Raw genomic sequence first — 24,105 nt, 5'->3', positions numbered from 1 at the left:
GTTTATAAGTCTATCCGGTTTTCCCATGAAAAATCTTGACTCATCCGACCCAAGTTACAATAGAAATGGTAAGATTGGGAATAAAGCGGTCGCCCACCGTATATCAGTTCTAATCAAAGTGTAGGAATTCCAATCCCAATTACATGACCAAGCACCCAGTGAGAGTCAAATATTATTTTGCTCTTATTTTTAAGAATTCTAGCGTCACCAGGTATGAGGGTTGGTTAGTATCAAGTTTTTGTCTCTTGCCACTTTCAATGTTTAGTAGTTTGCTGATGCAGCACAAAACCCTTGATCCTTCAAATATGGATTGAAGACACTTAGGGTCTCGATGGCTCCGATTATCCTCATTTATGACAATTGTGGTAAATCTTAGTATTGTAAAATGGAGCATTTTTCTCCGTATTTTTTTTATTTTTTTAATACTACAAACTGGCATTATAGCCATAGCATATACAAGTTACATGGTTCACGATCATTCAAGAACTTTCACAGCATGGTAGTCATCAATTTCCTTTTGATTTCTTTTGTTTGGTTTCTAATTCTATTAATTTGATCCTGGTTGGGTGAATATCCAATGAAATGAGCAGATTGTGCAAAGTTAGCTCATCATTTACATTGATTCCACTATCTATATTTCTATCTCTACTTCTCACAATCTTGAGTCTTGAGGTCTGCCTCCTCTATGTTATCATTACTTCGTTATATATTTATGCATGCCCAGATGTCCTATTATCAATCTTCTTATTTATAAGATTAGTCATTATTGGTTTATAAAATCCTTGAAAAATATTATACTAATTGATAGATAAAATTTTCAGGTTGTTTATTAATCCAAATTCACTCCTCAAAATTATAAGTTGAATCATGGGCAAACCAAAAACTATCGATGCATTCTTCAAAAAAAAGAATGTTAATGATTCAGAAGTCAGCACACCTTCTCCATTAAATTCTGACATGTCAAATGTTGAGCAACGTCCTTCTAAGTTACCAAGAACCCATCTTGAAGAGGTTGATACCACTTCCTTAGAACGTGATCCAGGATTGCGTCATCAAATGTGGGAATATCCTGTTAATCAAAGAGATGAAATTCGTCGTGCATATCTTATTGCTGGAACATATCAATATCAACTTTCAGAGTATCCTCTTTCTGGAGCAGAGAATCATCTTCGCCGATTTCAATCTTCTTGGTTCAAAAATTTTTGTTGGTTAGAATACTCCCCTTCAAAGGATGCTGTATTTTGTCTTCCATGCTATCTTTTTTGTAAGGAACCAACAGGAGGCCCGGGATTAGGCGCGTTTACAAGTGAAGGGTTTCGAAATTGGAAAAAAGTGAATGATGGATTGAATTGTGCATTTTTAGGTCATGTTGGAAAAGAACATAATTCACCACATAAAATTGCTGAGAAGGCTTGTCATGATCTATTGAATCAATCGCAGCATATTGAAAAGCTGATAGAAAAACAAACATCACAAGAGATTGAGAATAACCGGTTGCGACTCAAGACTTCCATAGACACCGTTCGTTGGTTAACATTTCAAGCATGTGCTTTTAGAGGTCATGATGAGAGCTTAAGTTCAAAAAATCGAGGTAATTTTATTGAAATGATAAAGATTTTGGCAGATTATAATGAAAAAGTTTCCGGGGTTGTCTTAGAAAATGCTCCAAAGAATGCCAAATACACATCGCCTAAAATTCAAAAGGAAATATTGCATATTTTCTCAAGTAAAGTGCGTAGTGCAATTCGTGAAGAAATTGGGGATGAAAAATTTTGCATTATTGTTGATGAAGCTAGAGATGAGTCTATGAGAGAGCAAATGGCTCTTATTTTGAGATTTGTTGATAAGGATGGTTTTATTAGAGAACGATTTTTTGATCTAGTGCATGTTAGAGATACTACTGCATTGACTCTTAAAAAGGAGATATGTGATGTTCTCTCTCGTCACAGTCTCAACATTCAAAACATTCGAGGTCAGGGATATGATGGTGCTAGTAATATGCGTGGTGAGTGGAATGGTTTAAAAGCCTTATTTCTTAAAGATTGCCCGTATGCATATTATGTGCATTGCCTAGCTCACCAATTACAATTAGCATTGGTTGGAGCATCCAGAGAAGTAATGTCTATTCATCATTTTTTCTCAAAGTTGTCTTCCATTGTTAATATTATCGGTGCCTCTTGCAAACATCATGATGAATTGCAGTCTAACCAAGCGGATGATATTGCATATTTGATTTCTATCGATGAGATTGAGTCTGGTAGAGGGGCTAATCAAATCGGCACTTTGCAAGGAGCTGGGGATACTCAATGGGGCTCCCATTATAGATCTATTTGCAGCTTACTAAAGATGTTTTCTGCTACTTGCATAGTGCTTATAAATATCATTAATGGAGGAGGAGCCACTTCTTCTCAACGTGGTGATGCAGATACCGCTTATGATGTGATGACATCTTTTGAATTTGTTTTTTTATTACATTTGATGAAAGAAATCATGGGAATCACTGATGTTCTCTGCCATGCTTTGCAAAATCGTTCGCAAGACATTTTGAATGCTCTGCACTTAGTCTCAACTACAAAATTACTCATTCAAAAGTTGAGGGAAGATGGTTGGAATAGTTTACTCGAGAATGCGAAATTATTTTGCGAAAGACGTGGGATTGAGATTCCTGATATGAGTGCCCCTTACACAGCAGGTCGTGGTCGGTCACGTGAATCACAGGATCCCATTACGATGGAGCACCATTATCGGGTTGACGTATTTAATGCTGCAATAGACTCTCAATTGCAAGAGCTAAATAGCAGATTCAATGAGCAAGCAACAGAGGTCCTTATTCTTAGTTCTGCTCTTGATCCTAAGGAGGCTTATAAATCTTTTAAAATTGAAGATATTCGTAATCTTGTGGAGAAATTTTATCCTCAAGATTTCTCAGAGCACGAAAAAATGCATTTGAGATTTCAACTACAGCATTATGAGCTTGATATACTTCAGCATCCAAATTTTCAAAATATTTCCACAATTTCTGAACTTTGCCAGAGATTAAGTGCAACAGGAAAGTCAGCGATCTATTATCTGATTGATAGATTGATACGTCTTGTGTTGACTCTTCCGGTTTCAACTGCAACTACAGAACGTGCATTTTCAGCTATGAAGCTTGTTAAAACAAGACTTCGTAACAAGATGGAAGATGAATTTCTTGCAGATTGCTTGGTGGTCTACATCGAAAAAGAAACATCGAAAAAAAAATCGCTGAGAGTTTCAGTACAGATATGATCGTAGATGAATTTTATGATATGAAAAGTTGACGGGCACAACTTAAATAGAAAGATTTAGGTTTACTTTTTTTGTTTTCTTTTGTCGGCTTCAATCAAATTTGGCTAACACGTTCGCATATTCATGGAGTTTAGCATACTCTTCGTGTATTGAAAGTCCTATCATAGTTTTAATTCATTAGTTTAAATTTATGGTTTAACTTTTTTATTCTATGAAAGTGTGTGTGTATCATGCATTTTTTTTACAACTAGTCCGGCCCCCCCCAGGTGTAAATTCCTGGTTCTGCCCCTGTATATATATATATATATATATATATATATATATATATATATATGAGAATAGAGTTCCTAAGGTATCACCTCATATGAGGTGGCGCTCACAAAATATAAGGGGCCCACATTTGTGGGGTGATCGAAACCACTCATTTGAAAGGCCCTTAGATGGATATGGTGCCTACAAAAAATCAGGTCCATAGGATCATCCTAACTCTTCCATTTATGGAGGTTAAAAATGGGCAAATTTATGGAGGTTTATACCCATCCATTTCAACCTCCACAAATGGAAAGGTTAGGATGATCCTATGAAGTTGATTTTTTGGGCACACCCTATCTATGTGAGGGCCTATCATATGAATGCTTTGGATCATCCAAACAAAGTGGGCCCCTTATGTTTTTAAGCGCCACCTCATATAAGCTATATGAGGTGACACCTTAGGAACTCTATTCTCTCTCTCTCTCTCTCTCTCTCTCTCTATATATATATATATATATATATATATATATATATATATATATATTAGAAAACGGTTCCTACACATATGTGTAGAGAGTTCTCTACACACTAGCTTAAAATACAGTGGAGGCCCACATTGTTTGGGTGATCCAAGCCATCCATTTTAAAGGCCCTCACATAGATAGGGTGTCTACAAAAAATTAGATCCATAGGATCATCCCAACCCTATGATTTGTGGAGGCAAAATGGATGTCTTTAAACCTTCACAAAATTAGTCCATTTTTATCCTCCACAGTTCGAATGGTCAGGATGATCATATGGATCTGATTTTTTGTAGAGAGCCTATCTATGTGAGGGCCTTAAAAATGAATGGTTTGGATCACCCAAATAATGTGGCCCCCAATGTATTTTAAGCTAGTGTGTAGATAACTTATCTACACATGTGTGTAGGAACCGTTATATATATATATATATATATATATATATATATATATGAGAAAACGGTTCCTACACATATGTGTAGAGAGTAGCTTAAAATACAGTGGGGGCCCACATTGTTTGGGTGATCCAAGCCATCCATTTTAAAGGCCCTCACATAGATAGGGTGTCTAAAAAAAATCAAATCCATAGGATCATCTCAACCCTACGATTTGTGGAGGTAAAATGGATGTCTTTAAACCTTCACAAATTAGTCAATTTTTGTCTCCATAGTTCGAATGGTTAGGATGATCCTATGGATCTGATTTTTTGTGGACACCCTATCTGTGAGAGGGCCTTAAAAATGAATGGTTTGGATCACCCAAATAATGTGGCCCCCACTGTATTTTAAGCTAGTGTGTAGATAACTTATTTACACATGTGTGTAGGAACCGTTCTCTCTATATATATATATATAATGAACATAATCCGAGCCTAAAACGTTCATAATCCGAGCCTCAACTTTATGAACCGAGCCTAAAACGTTCACTAGCTTGTCTGAGCCGAACTATATAAAGCTTGAGTTCAGCTCGTTTAATAAACGAGCCTAATTTTTGGGCTCAGGTTTGGCTCGTTTAGTATGGGAACGAGCCAGAGCCGAGCTGTAATGAGCCGAACCCAAACATGTTGGTGATCCGGCTCAGTTCAGCCCTATGTATGAGGGAGATAGAGGCTCCTAATCCATATTCTTCGAATACCGATCTCTTTTTCTTCCTCCCTCGCTCCCAATAAGCTTCCATTTTTTCTCGGTAAATCCCTCCGAACCAACTCTGGTTCTGTTCAATAAATTCACATGAGTCTTTCATTTTCATATGTGGATAATCTACATAATCTGAGCTTTAAAGCTCGTCTCGGCTTTATGAACCGAGCCTAAAAAGTTCACGAGCTTCTCCAAGCCGAACTATATAAAGCTTGAGTTCGGCTCGTTTATTTAATGAGCCTAATTTTTGGGTCGGGTTTAGCTCGTTTAGTACGGTAACGACTAGAGCCCGAGCCGAGCTTTTAATCAGCCGAATCCAAACATGTTCGTGATCCGGCTCAGTTCAGCCCTATGTGTGCGAGGGAGATAGAGGCTCCTAATCCATATTCTTCGAATCCTGATCTCTTTTTCTTCCTCCCTCGCAATACGTTTCCATTTTTTCACGGTAAATCCCTCCGAACCAACTCTGGTTCTGTTCATATGTGGATAATCTGCATTTGTTCTTCCTTTTCAATCTTCGAATTTGTTGATAAAATCGGCATTTACTTTCTCTCTTATTTGTTAGAAGAAAATGGTGGCTTCGATGACAATTTCTACAGCTTTTGGTTTTTCTTCTCTTTCTCACAGCTCTGATTCCCTTCCATTATCTGCTACTCGGTATTTCTCATTTTACTTTTTATCATTTTGTTTCTCCTATGTATATTGCTTTAAAAAAAAAAAATCTTATTATTGCCCTTTTTTTCTCTGCAGATTCTCAGCAAGATCACCACGTTCTGTCTCACAAGATCCCTTCAGTAAGTTTTCTGTTAATTTTCTTTTAGACCCAGTTTGGATTGCAGAAATTTTCTGGAAAAGTTACAAACAAGAAAAGATAACTTCAACAGACCCTATTCAATTTTTACTTAGAGGGACCTTCAATTTATGATATTATCGCTTTAAATTAACCATAATCATGTCATTTCCCTATAAATTGAGGAAAGTTTCAGAAATGTATATGTTGCAATCCAAACAGGACCTAAAATCTTTACTAAGTTGCATTGAGATGTAAACCCAGATTGTAATTTGGGCCTTTTTAGATTCCAGGCAGAAGTGCCATTCTACATAGTAACAAACCCATATGGAAGAGAGAGATTTTCTGTTTAATTTTTTGGTTCTTTTTTGGGAACAAAAACTTATGGTATATTTCATTGTACTTAATTTATTTTGAAAAAGAACAATACATTGCTGGTCTTAGATAATAGTCTATTGAATTGACTACGTTTGTAGGACTTGTTTTGATCCTTTTTGTTATTTTGAACCTTCTTTATTGTTAGGCTTAGGCAGAGCAGCCTCAATTTGTTTACAGTGTGTATAACTAAACATCTTTATTCATGAAAATCTGTTAATTGTTTTTTTTTTTATAATATGTAAAAAAATTCACTGGTTTCAACTTAGAATAGAGGAAAACCTCAATTGAGCACTTGTCAAGTACTCGTTCTTTCTTCCTCTTTTTTTTTTTGTTTGTTAGTTAAAGAAGTTTTGAAATAATCTTACCCCCATAACCCAACTTGAGTTCAGTTGACATGAGAGTTTTCAGGTACTTGATTGGGTTTTTATATACCAGTTACCTGTTATTGATCAGTATTAGATTCATTCAAGCCGACGGAAACACAATATAATAGTTTGGGTTGGTTTTATCTATTGATTTGTATATTTGATGAGATAAGTGCTTGTATTAACTGTTAAGATGTACCCAGGATTATCTAGCAGAACCCCTGGCTTGTCTTTAAAGCTTGATCCTCATGTTAATCATCACAATGAACCAAGGTATTTTTTGCGCTCATTCACTTATTTAACTATATTGTATGTAGAATTGTAGATAATTATATACGATTTGGTTTAGTGGAGATGTGCTTTGCTGCATTGCTTATGGTTCCTTATCTCAAGACTTTGCAATTTTTTATTTTTTTAATGAAAAAAAAAATTATTATAAGGAAAGGAGAGAGGAGACCCACGGCCAAGATGTTTGGAGCTACAGGATAAGAAAAGAGAAGACAACAAAAATATAAAATACGAAGGCTATCATGGAGGCAAGAGATCAAATATCTCCCGAGCGGCCCTGCCTACACCCGCTCTTTCGAGACTATCCGCTTCGCTATTCGCCAATCTCTTCATATGTTGAAAGCGGGCATGGTGGTCCGCTACTCGCCCTGAATCTCATCATCGTGTCAACATATCTCCATGGATGGGAATGACTACCATCCATCCACCTAATTGCATTAATTGAGTCTCCCTCAACAATCAACTTGCTTAGGTCCATCCCCTCTGAAATTCTAACACCCAGTAAAACAACTCTCAATTCTTCTTCATTAGAATCCACGATCCCAATTGAGCTAGGGAAAGCCCACCTGATCATCCCCTGGTCATCCTTAAGAGCTCCTACCCCAGCTCCGAGTATCAAAACTCGAGCCATCAACGTTGAGCTTCAAGAACCCTTGTTCAGGAGGGGGCAATGAGGTATTCTGTCTCCTTCTCTCTGCTAATGCAAAACTCTCGCCAACACCTCCATTAGTCGGTACTAGAAATGACTCTGAAACAAGGTTGAATATTTACCTAGGAGATAGTTAGTGAAATGACTTTTATAAATAAGTAATATGAGCTTTTAACCAGGCCTCTGAAACATTTCTTTCCTCACAAATCACTCATATCATACTCAAAAACACTACTTTCCACAAATTCTCTCATTGGTCTTCCAAGGATCAAAGGATCAACTATCGAGGAGATTTATCAATCAGGCTACAAAGACCCATTGAATGCCAAATTTCCCAAGAATGCGAGACTAGATTTCTCTAGCCACCTTGCAATGGAGAAAGATGTGATCTATAGACTCTCCCGCCTAACGCATAAGGAGCAATGATCAATAATATGCATCTTGCGTCTACGAAGGAAATCCACCCATTGAATCTTATTTTGAAATCCTATCCTACCAAATGCGCAAACTCTAGGCGTAGCTAGAACACTCTGGCCAGTGGGGAGGAAAAGAGATTAGGAACAAGATGTTGGTAAAGGGATTTAACAGTGAAAACCCTAGACGAACTCCAGAACCAAACACTGTTGTCTTTGGCTATCTTCTTGATGTAACGGGATCCCAAATGATCTAACAAGCGAGCTATGCTATCAATCTCTCGATCAAAGAAGTTCCTCCTAAACTTGATCTTTTATGACACTCGGCCCTCATCCCACTGGAATCAATCTATGACACAAGCATTCTTATCCGAGGTCGCCATATAAAGATTGGGAAATGCCATAGTTAGAACTAGCCCTTCACACCATTTGTCATGTTAGATCTTTATCATGTGCCCTGCATATACTTGAATTGTCGATTCATTTTCGTTTGTCGTTTCAATTTGGTCAGTGGAATACAATGTTTGGGTGTTTTGGCCGTTTTGGCGTTTCGTTTTGGAAAAGAATCTACAACCAAATAATTTTTTTAATAGTTAAAAATATAAAAAAGTAAAAATTGTTAGAAAAATATAAAAACCATTATATGAACTAAATTTAACAAAAAACACATTTTATTAATTAAACATTAAATTTATTGCAATATATCAATAAAAGAAAGAAAAATAATAGGATTTAGATGGGTTTATAAAAGGTTTTTCATGTTTTTTTTTTTTTTCTTTTTTTTTGGGGGGGGGGGGGGGGGGGGGGGGGATGGAAAATACTCTTCGAACAGCCATAAACTGTCAAAACCGGTTAAAAATAAGGGTAAAACGGTAAAAAAAAAAATGCCTTTAAGGGGGGCGAAACTTTTTTTGTTTTCATTTTCAAAAAAAATGGTGTTTCGGCTGAAACACGGAAGAAATGGAACGAAGTGGATGAAACGAGATGAAACAAGACGAAATAGGCCGAAACAGAATGAAATTCTGGCCGAAACAGAATAGAAGGTGTTTATGTTCTGTTTTTCAGACTAGAATGAAATGTTTCGGCCATTTCGGCCGAAACGAAACAAAATTGACATCTTAGCTTTGAATCTAATCCCATTGTCAAATTTGTGATTTTCCTTGAATATATCCCTCCAAACAGTAACTATTTTCAAAAAAATAAAATCCCTCCAAACAGTTTGACGACCATTACCCCTAAACCGATCATCTGAAAGCCTCCTGCCACGAGAAGCACCGTACTTGCTTTCGATAGCCTTAGTCCAAAGCTGGGCTCTTTCGTCCCCAAATCTCTATACCCATTTCACAAGGAGAGCATTCTTCATAGTTCTCAAATGACGGAAGCCTAATCCACCCTCCTTAATTGGTTTTCAAGCCTTCCTCCAATTGAAAAGATGGTACCTTTTTTTTTTCATCACTGCCACGCCATAAAAAATCCCTCTGAATCTTCTTAATCTGATGAATGATGATCACGCGTATTGGGATTTTGACGACCGATAGGAAGTAGATCGGTATATTAGCAAGAACAACCTTAATAAGAGTGATTCCCCCCCCCCCCCAACGAAACCAAGCTCTGCTTCCAAGATGCGAGTCTTTTCCCTACCCTCTCGACTATAGGATCCCACACGTGCCTCTTAGGCATGCCTTCTCCTAACGGAAGACCAAGATAAGAGGTCGGACACTAATCAATAAAGCACTTAAGGAGACCTGCCAATATGTCTGTCTCACTACGAGACACGTGAATGCCCAACAATCTAGACATTTGAAAGTTGGGCCTCTGCCTGGTAACCATTTCATAATACCCAAGATGCCTTTCAAATTGAACACCTTTCCTAATGTCTACCTCATTGAAAATGAGTGTCATCAGCAAACTAAAGATTCGATACTTCCATTGCTTGATCCCTAATCTTAAAACCTTCAATGATTCCACATATTCTGCCTTTGTTGATCATTTTACTTAGGGTTTGTTTGGATGCCACATAAAAGGAGGAAAGTAGAGGTAAAATACCATTTTCCCATCTAAAACTGTTGATTGTGGTTCATAGGAGTGTTTGGTTTGCAAGAGAAGTATTATTTTGGAAAATGAAATTTTCCGTGTTGACTGTTGAGGGCTTGTCACCTAAAATCGACCCACAGATTTTCCTCCTAAATCGAACGGATTTTCGTGGAAAATTTCGGAGGGTCGGGTTGTCTCTCTCTTTCTCTTTCTCCAGCTTCTTCTCAATAAATCGGCTACCAGAAACTTCGCTCTTGCTCTTCAGAACGAAACTGCAGCGTCCGCCACGGCTGTCGCACCATACTGATGTTTTTCACTGGTGGTGGTGTTTCTTCCTCACCGAATAGCTAGCACATCTCAAGAGCCAGAGATTTCATCCGTAAGATTTCAGTTTCGATCGGTTTCACAAACGGAAGATAAGAAGACAAGAGGTAAAGGAGAGAGAGGGCAGATTTCAGCAGGAAATCCAGGGAGGAATCAGTGAGAGGGGAAGGAGAGATTTTAGGAAAAATTTCCAGGGAGAAATTTCAGGCTCCATCTTTGGTTTTCTAATGTTTCTCTTCACGGGAATTTTTTAGGGGCGAGATTTACACGCCTTTATTAGAAACAACTAAGCTGCTAGTGCTTTTTTTTTCCCTTTCCCCCCTTCTAAGCTTGAAAACCAAACAGAAGTGGGAATTGGAAAATTTTCCTATCCCTTCTTTTCCCTTTCTGTGTGTTAGTGACATCATTCGTTTCCAATTCCTTTCTATTCATTTCACTTCCGTGTGTCCAAACAAAGCCTTAGGGTTTTTTACTATTATCAAGAATAACAAAGGAGATAGTGGATCTCCCTATGTCAAGCCTCTGGAGGATTTGAAAAATCCTTTTGGAGAGCCATTCACTAGGATAGAAAACCATGCAGAAGACACACCTCCTCATCCATGCTTGTCATCTATCACTAAATTTCATATGACCCATCAAAGAGTCCAGATAGTTCCAATCCACCCTATCATAAGTCTTCTACATATCCAACTTACGAACTACGCCTTTTTGCCAAATTTATTGTAGTAATCCACGACTTAATTTGCAATTAAGGTGCTTTCTAAAATTTGCCTTTTTTGGACAAAAGCAGATTGGGTATTGGAAATGACTTTAGGTAAAATCTTCTCCAGACATTCCGCCAGTACTTTCGCTAATACCTTATAAAGGCTTTCTGCCGAACTGATAGGTCTAAAGTTCACTTCCCCTTAATATTTAGGAATCAATGCTATGAACCTGGCCCCGGTGCCCCTATTCATTTCCCTGCCCTCCAATCTTGAAGAAATTACAGATGTGACCTTTTACAATCTCCCTACAACTTTGAAAGAAAGTCAAACAAAAGCCCTCCTGCCCAGGAGCCCGATCTCCGCTAAGGGCAAAAAGGCCTAACCGTATCTCTTCTTCATTAAATGGATTTTCCAAGAACTCCCGATTCAACTCCTCAATCGAGCTGAGCTCAACTCCATCAGGTTTAGGACGGTCTCCAACGTCCGCAGAATAGAGAGATTTATACAAATCTACAATTTCCTTGGAAACAACTTCATTATCTTCGCACAACACACCTTCTACCTGCAAGGCAGAAATATGATCCCCTCTCCTTCTAGCACTTGCAATGCCATGAAAATAAGTTGTATTATGGTCTCCCTTCTTAAGCCATCTAGATATTGACCTTTGTCTCCAGAATATTTCTTCCTAGAGGACTATTCGCCTGTGTTCCTCTTTAAGAGCTCCCATTTGCACTACCACATGGGTTGCGCCATGTTCCTCCACCCTTGTTATCTCCTAAATGAATCCGACTTCCGACTTAACACCAAGTTTTTTTCTTGCTCCCCCACGTCGACGCTTTTCTGGATTCCACTCATTGAGACTCTGTTTTACATAACGAAATTTTGGGGAGATCACCACATCCTCCAACCAGGTAGCAGTTGCTTCCCTCCACCATCCTTCCAACCTATCCTGTATCCTTGGCTCCTCAAGCCAAGCCAACTCGAAACGAAATGGAATTGGGCCCCATGTTCCAATTATTAAGGGTCCAAAAGAATTGGACGATGATATGATACTGCATGCTTCAGAGCAATTTGACAGACAACAGGAGAATGGACATCCATACTGTGCATAAGAGGAACCGATTGATTCTGCTCCTGCTAGATCTTCTAGACCAAGTGAACTGTCAGAGGAAGATCGATGAGCTCATTCCTATTGATAAAGTTCGAGAATGCCATCAACTTGAGGTGGTTCTACTGCTGCCAGCTTTCTCCTCCACAAATCTAGTAACATTAAAATCGCGACCAACACATCACGAGTTGGACCACCTGATTTCATTCAACTCCTCTAAGAAGGGTCTCCAATCTCCCACCTGGTTTGGACCATAAACACCAGTAAAAGTTCACAACAAGCTATCGGCCAGCTTCTTCACCACTACCGACACTGAAAATCTCCCAATAAATTTCTCCAAGCCAAAAATCACATTATCCCAGGCTACAAGAATCCCCCAACAGTTCCAACAGCTGGTAAAGAGACAAAGTCCCATCTAGCTCTGCATCCCATCTCCATTAGGAGCGATTTTCAGTATTTCCAATTTCGTTTCCTGAATGCACAACATTTATGGTTTATATTTGGCTTTCAAATCTAGGATTCTAGATTCAGTCCTTTTGGACCAAAATTCAAGATTCAAAAGTTTAATTATGAATTATCTTGGAAGCAAGGACCTGCCTTAGAACTTTTTGGGCTCCATTCTGGGAGTTTCCCTCAAGGAAAAATTCCTAACAGGAAGCGGGAAAAATCCACAAAATCTCTTCCAGAAGGGTTGGAGGATAAGAATTTCGGCTGGATCTCAGGTAGTCATATTCTTCCCCTTCCACTGCCCAAGGTATGTGCTGCCTTCGGGTGATTGATTAGTGGACTCCCTCTAGTTTATGTCTAAGTTGAAGCTAGATGGGCTGGGAGAGTGGGGGACCTAACTGATATAGTATTCTTAGTAGGGGATTGAGGGTCTACTAGTAGGCACTCCTTCAATTGAAGAAGGATAGTAGATAAAAGGGGCTTTAAGAGTGCAGCAGAAGGATCCGTTTATATCATTGTTTTTTGGGTACTTCAGAGATGGCGTTGTTACTCAATAAATGTTGACATTCGTCACTTCGTCTGGAAGAGTAGAGATTTGTCAGGATCAAGATTCGACCCCTCAAAAAGCTCTTGCTCTGAGTATAGTATTTATTATATTTCTATTACCGAGTCAATGGGAGTGGTAAAGGTTTGGGCTAGCGAGTATGAATATCTAGGCTACATAAATGCTTTATTTAGAAGGGCTTTCTTCACACGCTATAGTGGAATAGGGGATTGATCATTGGTCATTGGCCATAATCAGGCGGTGACCTTTATATTAAAGGTTGGGGGAAACCATTGGGATCCTTCAAAAGGTTTGGAAATAGATCTACTCTTGAACCTTCGCTCTCACCTTGAGATAGCAAAAAATGGAACATCAAAGAGACGTGCAGCACGGTCCACCTTCCCTTCCCTCATAATATTCCTTGGGCCAGAAAAGGAAGTGGTCCATGGAACTATTGGTTTTGGAAAAGATCCTTCACAGGATGAAGATGATAATCTATGATGAAGAGAGAGCTTCTATAAACGACCCAACCCACAAGGAAATTGCGAAAGACCTCCTCTGGCGGCAGTGGAAACTGTTTAAGAAGGAGCCCCAAGATAATGCTCAGGATTTCCATTGTATATTTGGGTCGGTTAATATAAAGGAGACTCATTCGCATCTGCACAAACACCCTTTCTTCAATATAATTCTGGCTGATGAGAGATATTTGAGGAAGACTCGATGGGAGGGGCTAATAAGGCAGTGGGAATTCAATTGGTGGAAGAAAGGATTGCTAGTAGAAAGAGACTTGGTTTTGAATAAATGGAACCGGAGGACCCTCACAGACATAACGGATTACCAAATCTAGCATCTTTTGGGGGAGCTGGAGAAGTGCTCTTCTTAGGGGAGAAATTCCTTATGGTTTTTGTTCAAGAGTTTTTTTGTGGAAGAGGGTGGTCCTGCTCATCTTCTAGATCTTTGGTGAAGATTGCAGGAGTTTCTTGGTGGTTTCTTTCATGTTGTTACGAATGATTCTTGAAGTAGATAGTGAAGATGGTATTTATGTTTGGATTGGAGAATGTGATGGGATAAGAGGAGATTTTTGGGATCTCTTCTTTAGCAAGTTACTTCCAAGGCCATCTTATGTTGTAGCTATATGGGACTCCTGGTCCCTCCTTTATATGTACAGCTTGAATATTAATATAATTGGTCATCTGTCAAAAAAAATATTTGGCTATTAATTGTTTAACCGTGGACCTTCTTTTCAAAAGAGCCCAACCCACATATGTTTCAGCTAATGATCTTCATGAAGTGATCGTCGATCGAGCCCTTCCCCCTTGGATATTAGTCCCTCCACTTTTGCCTCATCCCCTTCCTCTAGGCTCGCCCATTGAAATTCCATTACAATTCATTGCCGATTGAAGCCGCATCGTTTCCCTGTTTTTTCTTTTCGATCTTTCGATCCTGTCTGCTGCCAAAGTATCTCTCATCTAGGAATCCTGGTTGTCTCTATTCTCGGTAGATTGGAAAACCTTTCTTATATCCTCTTCCATCCCTGAGTATGTCAAACCCATCGCTTTACTAGTATCCAATAAATGGTTAACAATTAGTCCGTTCAAATCATCTCCCTCCGATCCTTGATCTTCTCCTTCTGTTGAGGGCAGATTACCTAGAAGACTTAGATCCCCTTGTATTTCTTTGGCCGTCGACGAGAAGTTGCAGAGAGGTGCCATGATTGACCGTGGTGCTGCTTCGTCCCAAGGGTTCTCCGATGACCTTTCATTGGTGAAATGGGGGTGGCGCATGATTTGTGGAGGTACCAATTTGGGAGGGGTTATCATGCTGGCGGGGAGGATCATTATAGCTAGGACGTGACATGTCCTGCCAGGTGGCGACATTTGCTTGAAGGTCTTTCATGGGCCCAGTGGCCACGTGTTGCTATGTGGTTGGTGCTCGATTTTTACCCCAACATGGGGTATTACTCTCAGTCCTGGTTTGGATTGCTGGCAACGAGGTTGATACACCTACAACTTCTGCAACTTCCGGCCCTGGAGCTCATAGGGAAAGGGCACACATCCCACCCACCTTGGACTGCAACTGCACACCTGTTGAGGCTAGCTTCATTGACTGAAACATGCCACTGTCCCACAATCTGAACAGATTCATTCGAAGCTGAGGAAATCCATGCTCTTTCTTCCAGAATATGACTCCATATGACTCCCATAGAGATGGTCTCGGGTCTCCTTTCGCTCTCCTCCAAACTATCAATGGCAACCAGCAATGCTACATCATCTGACAAGCAAGGTCTGAGGAGCGAAATCGACCACTCGGAAAATTGGGTTCTACTTCCAAGGCCTCTCCTGGCGAGGAGATTAAATTTCCTGGAGAGATGACATTGCTGGGCACCGATTTTACTTCCGGTTGAAGATTTTTTATTAATCCTGCTAAAATATCACCAGGTGATAAGCCCCTCAATCCTTGATTTGTTACAGGTTCGATTTCTCCAAGAGCTCTTCTCCTTGACCCTGCGGCGCAGGGCGGGGGGGAGAGGTGGACATTGGCTGTTCCCGTGAATAATCCTGTGGAGCAAAATTATCTGCTGGGTCCTCTGGCAGACCGACAAGCCCATGCATAGACTGGATCTCCTGAGGGTGGGCCTCGATCAATGACTTGATTTGTGTACTGGGCCCACAGAGACCATCTCCCATCTCAATCCCCAACCAAACCCCCAGAATCCGGTGTGATTAAAGGGATTCTGGAAAAACCATCGTACTCTGCAACGCCAAAATTCTCAGCGCACGATAGCCTAGCCATTCTGAAATTTGAAATATGGCCAATTCTAAACTGTGCTCCTTCTTTGGGACAACTGGTATCATCTCCCATGTCTTCAATCCCTGGCCTGCCGTCGTTCGACCACCTTTAAGACTGTTGCGCGCCCAAGCTCCATTTGATCCTTTAGATGGAATTTTTCGGGTTGTGATCTAGAAAACCTGGTTTCCGGAACTACACCACACGAACGGATTAAGAGCTTACCAGAAATATATCCCAATTTCGAGAAGCAAAAAGGATCAACCTTTTCAACATCACCCAAGGAGGCTCCAATGGATCGGAAGCTATTCTTGCACAAGGTGTGGGCAGGCAAGCCTAAAATCTTTCACCATTCAATTGCACTCAACTGTTTTAGAACCTCAGACCATCTTGCCACCAGTACAAACAGGCTTCCCATCTTGTTGAGCGATGTTTTCGCCATCTCCAATGGCTTCGGTCTCTCTGGAGGCACGATGATCATTTCAAAGTGTTTGATTGGGAAAAGGCTTAAAGTCTTAAACCTGATGGAAGCCTAGACGCCCAGTAAAGGCACCATATTGAGATTTCTGGAGAGCCCGTCCACTTGTCTGCCAGTTTCCCCCATACTCTTGTGACTGCACAAGGAATTGATTGAAGATTTATAGATTGCCCCCCCCCCCCCCCCCCCCCCTCTTTTGTCACACCACCACGGCCACTGCTACTCACCCACCCTCCTAGATTGGTTCCACCACCGGTCTAACGTTTGGGATGCTCATTGTTTCCTGACATCCTTCTTGCGTTCTGAGCTGTGGAAGTGGAAGCCTTATAACATCTCAGGATATTCAGATCTCTGGAGGACCTGATTTTATCGCATCAGCCACATGCGACCCAATGTTTGAAGTTTGTGCATCTGCATTTCGCGCATTTCCAGTCCCCCAGATGTCTACCTTCCGCTCAGCTGCAGCTTTCCCATATCAAGCAGCCTCTTCGCTCCTAACTATATCCCATCGATCTTTGCCTTCTTCCCTCCCAGCTTCTCTGGAAGCAGATCCACCCTCACCAATGATTTCTCCTTGAAATTTTAGGTCAAGTTTGCTTGAATCATAGGAAGCTTTTTGTTAGGTATGAGAGTTTGAACCACAATATTGTGGTTGCAACACAAAGCACCTTGTCAAGCTGACTTTGTGCAATTATTAAAACATGACAGTGTCAATATCAATAGCCAAAACAGGGGCTACAATTGGTTTCGGACGTTGAACCTCCATGTAGGCTTTACTAGGGTATAACTTGTTACTTTATATGCGGTTTCAATTGGTTTTGAACGTTGTACCTCCATCCTAGTCCCACTAGTAGATCACTGATTGGTGTACATATAGGGTTCATTAAGACTTTTCATTTTATGTCATTGGGATTTGTTCAATGTGTTCGCTTGTGCCCTTGGGTGGAGTCCGGGTTCATGGAAGTGAGGTCATGTAGTTAATGACATCCTTGATGTTTGTAAGGGGACTAAGTGAAAGATATTTGATCCAACAGCAGCTTACTTTTTGAGAAGCTGCTGCTGGATCAAATATCAAGCGTGGTACCTCCACCATACAGTTGTAAGGCCTTACACCATATAAAGACTCCATATGAGGGTACCCCCTTTTAATGATAAGTTTCAAAGCCTATAATCTCTTTTCATTAAATTGGCTGTGCTCTCATGTGAATTTGTGACCAATAATGCGCCTTCCTTCGCCCTTTAGTTACTCTGTTTTTTTTTCATCTAACAGAGTTTTCGTCTGGTTGTTAAGACAATGCATTAGAGAAGCATGTTAAAGAGGATGGAGCTATTTTGTTAAAGAGGATGAAGCTCTTTTGTATGAAAGCTTATGGGTTCAACATAACAATGTGGCCCTACTACTAATTCTGGATTTCTTGACACTAAAACTTCCGAAACTCAAAAGCCTCTGGATATATTTCCTTTCTACCTAAAGAGCTACCGAATATAAGGCCAATGCGATTGCACTCATTAATTGAAAGCATATCACCGAACTGTAATTTCTTACATCTTGTTCGAAAAAGAACTTATATGCTTATAGTTAATGAGTACTACTCGCTTTTCATTTTCTTCCTCTTTGTGTTGGTAAGCCACAGTCCTTCACTAGTAGTCATAGAACTTTTGTTATGCGCAGCCTTGCCTAGCACATTTTGCATTTTGGAGGTTTCATTAGAAGTTTCCAGAATAGTGTAGAGAAGTGTGGACTGTAGTAGAATAGTGTAGAACTTGGAATTGTCTAGAAAGTGTAATAAATGCTGTAATAAACAGAATCGTGTAGAAAGTGTCTAGATGGTTCCTAACCGTTGGATGAGTGACACATGGCATAGTTATTGATTCATTTTTTCAGGGGATTGTCATCTATGTTCAATGTTCATTGCCCCTAGTTTTTACTATGAGGGAAAAAATAAATTTAAGAGAAAACACTGCACTCACATGCTTGCAGTAGAAAACTTCCATGTGTTATGTGCCTTAAATGCATTTGTTGCATTGATTCGTAGTTTGTTTGTGGGATTAATGTATACTTTTCCATGGATTCTACTTCTAGAACCAGTGGAACTTTTGATATGTTTTATAACATGATGCATTTTCCTTTGTCTGAGTGTCACACTTCTGATGAATATTAACATTTCATTGTCTATGAAGCTATAGTGGAATTATAGAAGCAAGAAAGGGGAATCCGCCAATAATGCCAGCTGTAATGACTCCAGGGGGACCTTTAGACCTTTCCTCTGTACTGTTCCGCAACCGTATAATCTTCGTTGGAGAACCTGTTAACTCTCAAGTGGCACAACGAGTTATATCACAGCTTCTGACCCTAGCGACTATTGATGAGGATGCCGATATTCTGGTGGAATTATATTTTAATCTCATTGTTAATTGTTATTTTACCCTGGCGTATATTGTAGTTAAAAAGTTTTGAAGTCAGATTCATTTGATTAACTTTATATGCTCATTCCTTGTTCCAGAAATGAGGTTAGGAGTACCTTTTTATGACTTAAGTCCTTACCTTTTTTCAGGTGTACCTGAATTGCCCTGGTGGAAGTACCTATTCCGTCTTGGCAATTTATGATTGCATGTCTTGGGTAAGACTGCTATGTTTGTGTCGTACAGTCCTACTTAAATTTCAGTTAGCCCTATCTATTTTTACATATTTGGCAATTTCTTATCTAAGAACGATATAGTAATCAGGCATTCAGGCTTTCTGAGCACAATTTCAGATTTATTTACTTCATTCTTCAGCTTATTACAATTAATACTATACTAAATACATGGGTCAAATGTTAGAAAAATTGAAAGTCTAGGTTCTGGAGCCCGTGGGTCGTTTGAAGAATATATTCCATTTTGGGTCTTCAATAAAAATCTGGTCATTCATGAAAAAATGTGTAGGTGCACATAGGCAAACTAATGTTTTTGAATTGGGTAAAATATGTTATTGAGGGCCCAAGGGGAAATCTTATAAAGTGATTTTGGGGTTGAACTGGAGAGCTAAAATCTTCTTCTCTCTCTCTCTCTATAACACATGCACATAGAGAGACACATGCACAGACAATGGCAACTAATACCTAAAAGGATGTGGATTTCCTTTGTTGGGAGTTTGGCTATCTGGGAAGTTTAGAATCCCTGTTTTTGAAAGTGGGACCGGAGCTCACCTCCAGCTGAGTCTATGCTACTCATATTCTAGCATAGGGTAACCCTACCTGAGTCATTACCATACTCATATTGCTGTGACCACTGGACAATTTATGTGTCTACGGCCGTGTTCGGTGACCATGAATTTTTTGCAGGGAATATTATTTTATCTAATGGTGATGGAGGGCAGGAGAGGGAGAGAACTGAGAGGAACTGAGTGAGGAGAGGGTAAGAAAAAGCTAAAAAACAAGGAGTAATAAAATTCCACTCAAAATTTGATTTATTTTTTCCTTAGTTTTAGCCACTTCTTAACCTCTTCACTCATGCCATCTCAAGTCTCTAATTCTCTCACCGCTTGATTAAACTAGTATTCCATGGAAAAAAATTCTGGTTGCCAAACATGGCCTAAGTAATTACTGGATTAACTAATAGCACATTTGCGCATATCAACCATTTAAACGTCATGTCATTCGAGTTATTATAATTTATAAGTTTGTTATACATTAAATTACCAAAAGCAATGGAAAAGAAAATGTTGTGGAGATTTTGTAATCAAACTGTTACAGAATGATCTAGGACTATGCGTAGGTAGTTATGGCTGCATAAAAGATGCATCATGTAGCATACTGGACTGTACTCTAGTTCAATCTCGAGCTTAAAATTTGAGCATGGAAAATATAACATTGAGTTGAATGCAGACTCTCGAGTGATCTTGTCCGTTGTTTAAGTTGATCACTGCTTCTCTGGTTTCGTTGAATATCATGTAATATAATCCTCATGAAGCATCTATTGGCTCTTGAAATTTTCAGATAAAGCCAAAGGTGGGCACAGTTTGTTTTGGGTTAGCTGCTAGCCAAGGGGCACTTCTTCTAGCTGGAGGTGAAAAGGGAATGCGCTATGCAATGCCCAATGCACGCATCATGATACATCAACCACAAAGTGGATGTGGGGTATGATTTAATTTCTGACTTAATTCTTTGTACTATGTGGAAAAGGCTTGACTGGTAATGGGCTGAAAGCCACACTAATCTAGTTTTGATATAAAAATACAAATTATTATTTTTATTTATGTTTTATTTGTAGGGCCATGTGGAGGATGTGAGGCGGCAAGTCAACGAAGCTGTTCAATCTCGTCATGTCAGTCTCTCCCCCTTTAATAACTTAGTTGGAGGTTCTAATTGATTAACATATTGTTCATATTCAGGTCATGATATTCATTACTATAATTCGTAATTGATCTGGGAAAATTCCATAGGTTCTGCATGTATGTGGGGAATGTTCATATCTAACAGCATTCGACTTTAAAGAAATTATTTACTTTTTTCAAAGAAATCTACTACTGCAAAGTGCAAACTACACTATTATTTTGGCAACTTGGCATGTGTGTCCTTTCAAAAAAAAAAAAAGTGTGTGTGTGTATGTATATATAACATTTGGGAATTGCTAGTGTCCATCGCAAAAGGGTTTTCGCGGCTGGTCTGTCGTACATCAGACCAGCCACCTCGTTAATGAAGACAACAGCTTTTGTCTCCATTCACGAGGTGGCTGGTCTGGGGTGCAACAGACCAGCTGCAAAAAGCCTTTTGCGATGGAGCTTAGCAAATCCCATAACATTTATATACTTGTGTTTTTTGTTAGTTTTTCTTGAAAGTAGGGAAAAATTGACAGAGAAAAGGAGATGAAATTTTCACCCCCCCCCCCCCCCCCCCCCCCCCGCCCCGGCAGTACGCATTCGCCCCCTTATAATGTGAACAGTGGGTAACTTTTACGCTTTTTGACTTCAAATCACGTTAAAAGGGGGGCGAATGCATACTGCAGGGGGGGGGGAACTAAAATTTCAGCAAAAAATTGAATTATGAGAAAAAATTGTGAAAAACCTTCATGGTTTTTCTTAGAAAATAACTACAAAATGGAAGTTGTTGGAATGCTTTGCTGAAATCACTTTTTTACTTGAAGAAATTGAAAGTCTATCTGAAAAAAGAAAAAGCACTAAAAGATTACTTCTTAAATAGTAAATATGAGGTTTACCCTAGAAATCAAATATACAATTCGCAACTAATATTTTTAAATGTAATTGCAAAAGTAAGGGCTTTCCTTTTTTCTTTGGCAATAGTTACAATAATTTTACAAGGCTTGCCTGTTTTCTTCGGCAACTCATTGCAGTCCCATTATTACTTGTCTCACTCATCTTCTTTTTTGAACTATTATTTCTTGTAAAATTATCTAGAAAATTTAGTAGCAAACGTTGTCACTTCATAGGAATTACTGACGGGCTCAGGGTGATATTGGTCAATGCAATGCTTTTGTCTGGTAAACTTATTTCTGTGGTTCGATTGATTGATGAGAGTTACTTGTTTATTTTCTGTGTGTGGGTCATGATGATTTTAACTCCAGATTATTCTAATTATTTACATAATTGCCTAAGAAAACTGGATAGGTTCCATATATATGTTGTGTAAACACCTGGTTTAGAAGACGAAAAATGCAAGGTTAAAAAACTTGACTTGGAGCTCAGCTTGGCCAATTCAGTTTGCCTGGGCTTTGAGTACTTATTCCCAGTCTAATTTTATAAAACCAATACTCCTCCCCTTGATGTACAGATTCATTATTCATTGGCAACTACAAAAGTTACAAGTTGGAAATAAAAAGAATGATTGCGGGCCAAGTGTGAGATTTTTAATTTTAGAGAAAGGAACATGCATATGTTATCAACATGCTTAATGGAAAGACTCGTAGAAAGGTTGTTCATATCTAAATACCATATTCTTTCGATAGTTACTCCCCTCTAGTATTTCTCTGCAAGATCAAGTTTCTTTGGCATGTTTTGTTTTATTTCTAGGAAAATCTTTTGCATGCTTTGTTCTTGAGAAAATTTATGTTGTCAGTGGTCTAACATTCTGCAGACAGAAAGGCGAGCAGAAGTGCTTGCTTCACCAATTAAGAGACTTGGTTTTGATTGAGCCCACTTAGTATTTTAGAGGTATAATAAATTGTTCACAAATATGATTGATATGGAGGTTAACCGAGTCTGTTAGGTTGTGCTTCGCTCTCATACCAAGTTGAAATCCAACTTGACCATTTTTTCTTGAGTTGATCGAGTCTAACTTGGAAGCCGAAAGACTAATTTCCAACCCGTATTCTAGTTTTGGAGCACTGCTATAAACCTAGCAATCCTGAAAACTTCTTGTGCAAACTGCACAATTGAAGAACACAGATTGAAATGGTTGTATTCTCATTCCTTGCCTCATTGGAGGTGTGGGGAGATTCAAGCTATTCACTTTGGCATCCATATTTTATTGGAGCATATGGAGGGGAGACTTAAGGTAGAAGGCGACTCTTCAAACACGATTTCTTGGGCTAACGAGAGTCATTCCGGTCCTTGAAGACTTGCCAGATTGATTGATAAGATTAGAGATATGGTGTGGGATCAATAGATTAACTCTACCTCTATACCTAGGAGCGCATTTGGCATGTCTAGAGACCAAATTTATATGGGGGTTATGCTGCCCAATGATGTGAACGTGTAATCCTATTTTATTCTTAGTAAAGTTTCCGTCATCTTTCTCAAAAGAAAAAGGATAATTGAAGAATAGTGAGCTTTTGGCATACCTTTTTACTCTTTGTAATTTGTTGCAGAAAATTGACAAAATGTATGCTGCTTTTACTGGCCAAACTATAGAGAAAGTGCAACAATACACTGAAAGGGACCGATTCTTCTCCACTGCTGAGGTATCATTTCTAAAACAGCTCTTGCATTCATCAATTGCTTATCATTGTTATTTCACTACATACATGATAAAGACCAAACTCTGATAAATATTCTGCCTTCTCAGGCTTTGGAGTTTGGACTCATCGATGGGGTGTTGGAAACATTGTATTAGAAGTTAAAGCTTTTCTATGAGATGGCTGCAGAGATGAGAGCGGATGACTCCAAGCTTCCTAAGAAAAACCTACATACTTCACACTACAAGCTGTGGTTTAGATGATATTCTTTTACTGTCAGCAAACTTTACTTGTAAGTTCAAAATTTTGAAGGAGTAAATCCATGAACAAGACTCAAATTTCAATCATCTCAAGCTCTGTCTGTAAATTTAAGGTGTAGATTATAACAAAATACAGTTATTCAAACATTTTTTTTTTTGAAATGATAATTTGCATTCATAGCATTGGTGTTACAAAGAAAGGAGGAGATGTCCTTGACCAACTACAACTCAACAAAGAAAGCAACAGAAAATAACAATACAGACATTGCCCACATCAAATAATGGCTCCCTACAACGAAAATCTGGATCTTTGTTTTCTGCTCTCTTTCTTTTGACACCAAAATGCCAGTTCTTTATGCAGGCATGGATCATTAAAAAAGCCCACAGAGCCTCTCAAGAAAATGATATACCTACTTTCAAGCAAGCTTTCAAATGCATATGGTATTGCTTGTTTAAACATTTAGGA

The 24,105-nt window shown here is 39.1% G+C and overlaps 2 protein-coding genes across 4 annotated transcripts; both read left to right on the top strand.

Moving 5' to 3' along the window:
* The first annotated feature begins 867 nt into the window (after positions 1 to 867).
* LOC143850666 (uncharacterized) lies at positions 868 to 3,270 on the top strand. The gene has a single exon (XM_077359890.1). It carries the CDS (start codon positions 868 to 870, stop codon positions 3,268 to 3,270), a length of 2,403 nt encoding a protein of 800 aa, XP_077216005.1.
* Positions 3,271 to 5,469: 2,199 nt separating this feature from the next.
* On the top strand, positions 5,470 to 23,797 carry CLPP6 (CLP protease proteolytic subunit 6). Of its 3 annotated transcripts, none has more exons than XM_077358729.1 (10): positions 5,470 to 5,624; positions 5,745 to 5,836; positions 5,930 to 5,973; positions 6,916 to 6,985; positions 18,676 to 18,874; positions 19,044 to 19,109; positions 20,466 to 20,606; positions 20,740 to 20,793; positions 23,293 to 23,385; positions 23,490 to 23,797. In XM_077358729.1, the coding sequence occupies exons 2-10, from the start codon at positions 5,751 to 5,753 to the stop codon at positions 23,535 to 23,537; spliced, it is 801 nt and encodes a 266-aa protein (XP_077214844.1). In that variant the 5' UTR covers positions 5,470 to 5,624; positions 5,745 to 5,750; the 3' UTR covers positions 23,538 to 23,797. The 3 variants fall into 3 exon arrangements, with proteins under 3 accessions (XP_077214844.1, XP_077214842.1, XP_077214843.1); XM_077358727.1 differs by having other exon boundaries at positions 18,670 to 18,874; XM_077358728.1 differs by having other exon boundaries at positions 5,471 to 5,624; positions 5,748 to 5,836; positions 18,670 to 18,874.
* Positions 23,798 to 24,105: the final 308 nt, after the last annotated feature.

The sequence above is a fragment of the Tasmannia lanceolata genome, unplaced genomic scaffold (genome assembly GCF_043159265.1).
Source record: "Tasmannia lanceolata isolate RefF3 unplaced genomic scaffold, GAP_Taslan_0.1 ptg000018l, whole genome shotgun sequence".
Lineage (NCBI taxonomy): Eukaryota > Viridiplantae > Streptophyta > Magnoliopsida > Canellales > Winteraceae > Tasmannia > Tasmannia lanceolata.
This window is presented reverse-complemented; position numbering and strand designations above follow the sequence as displayed.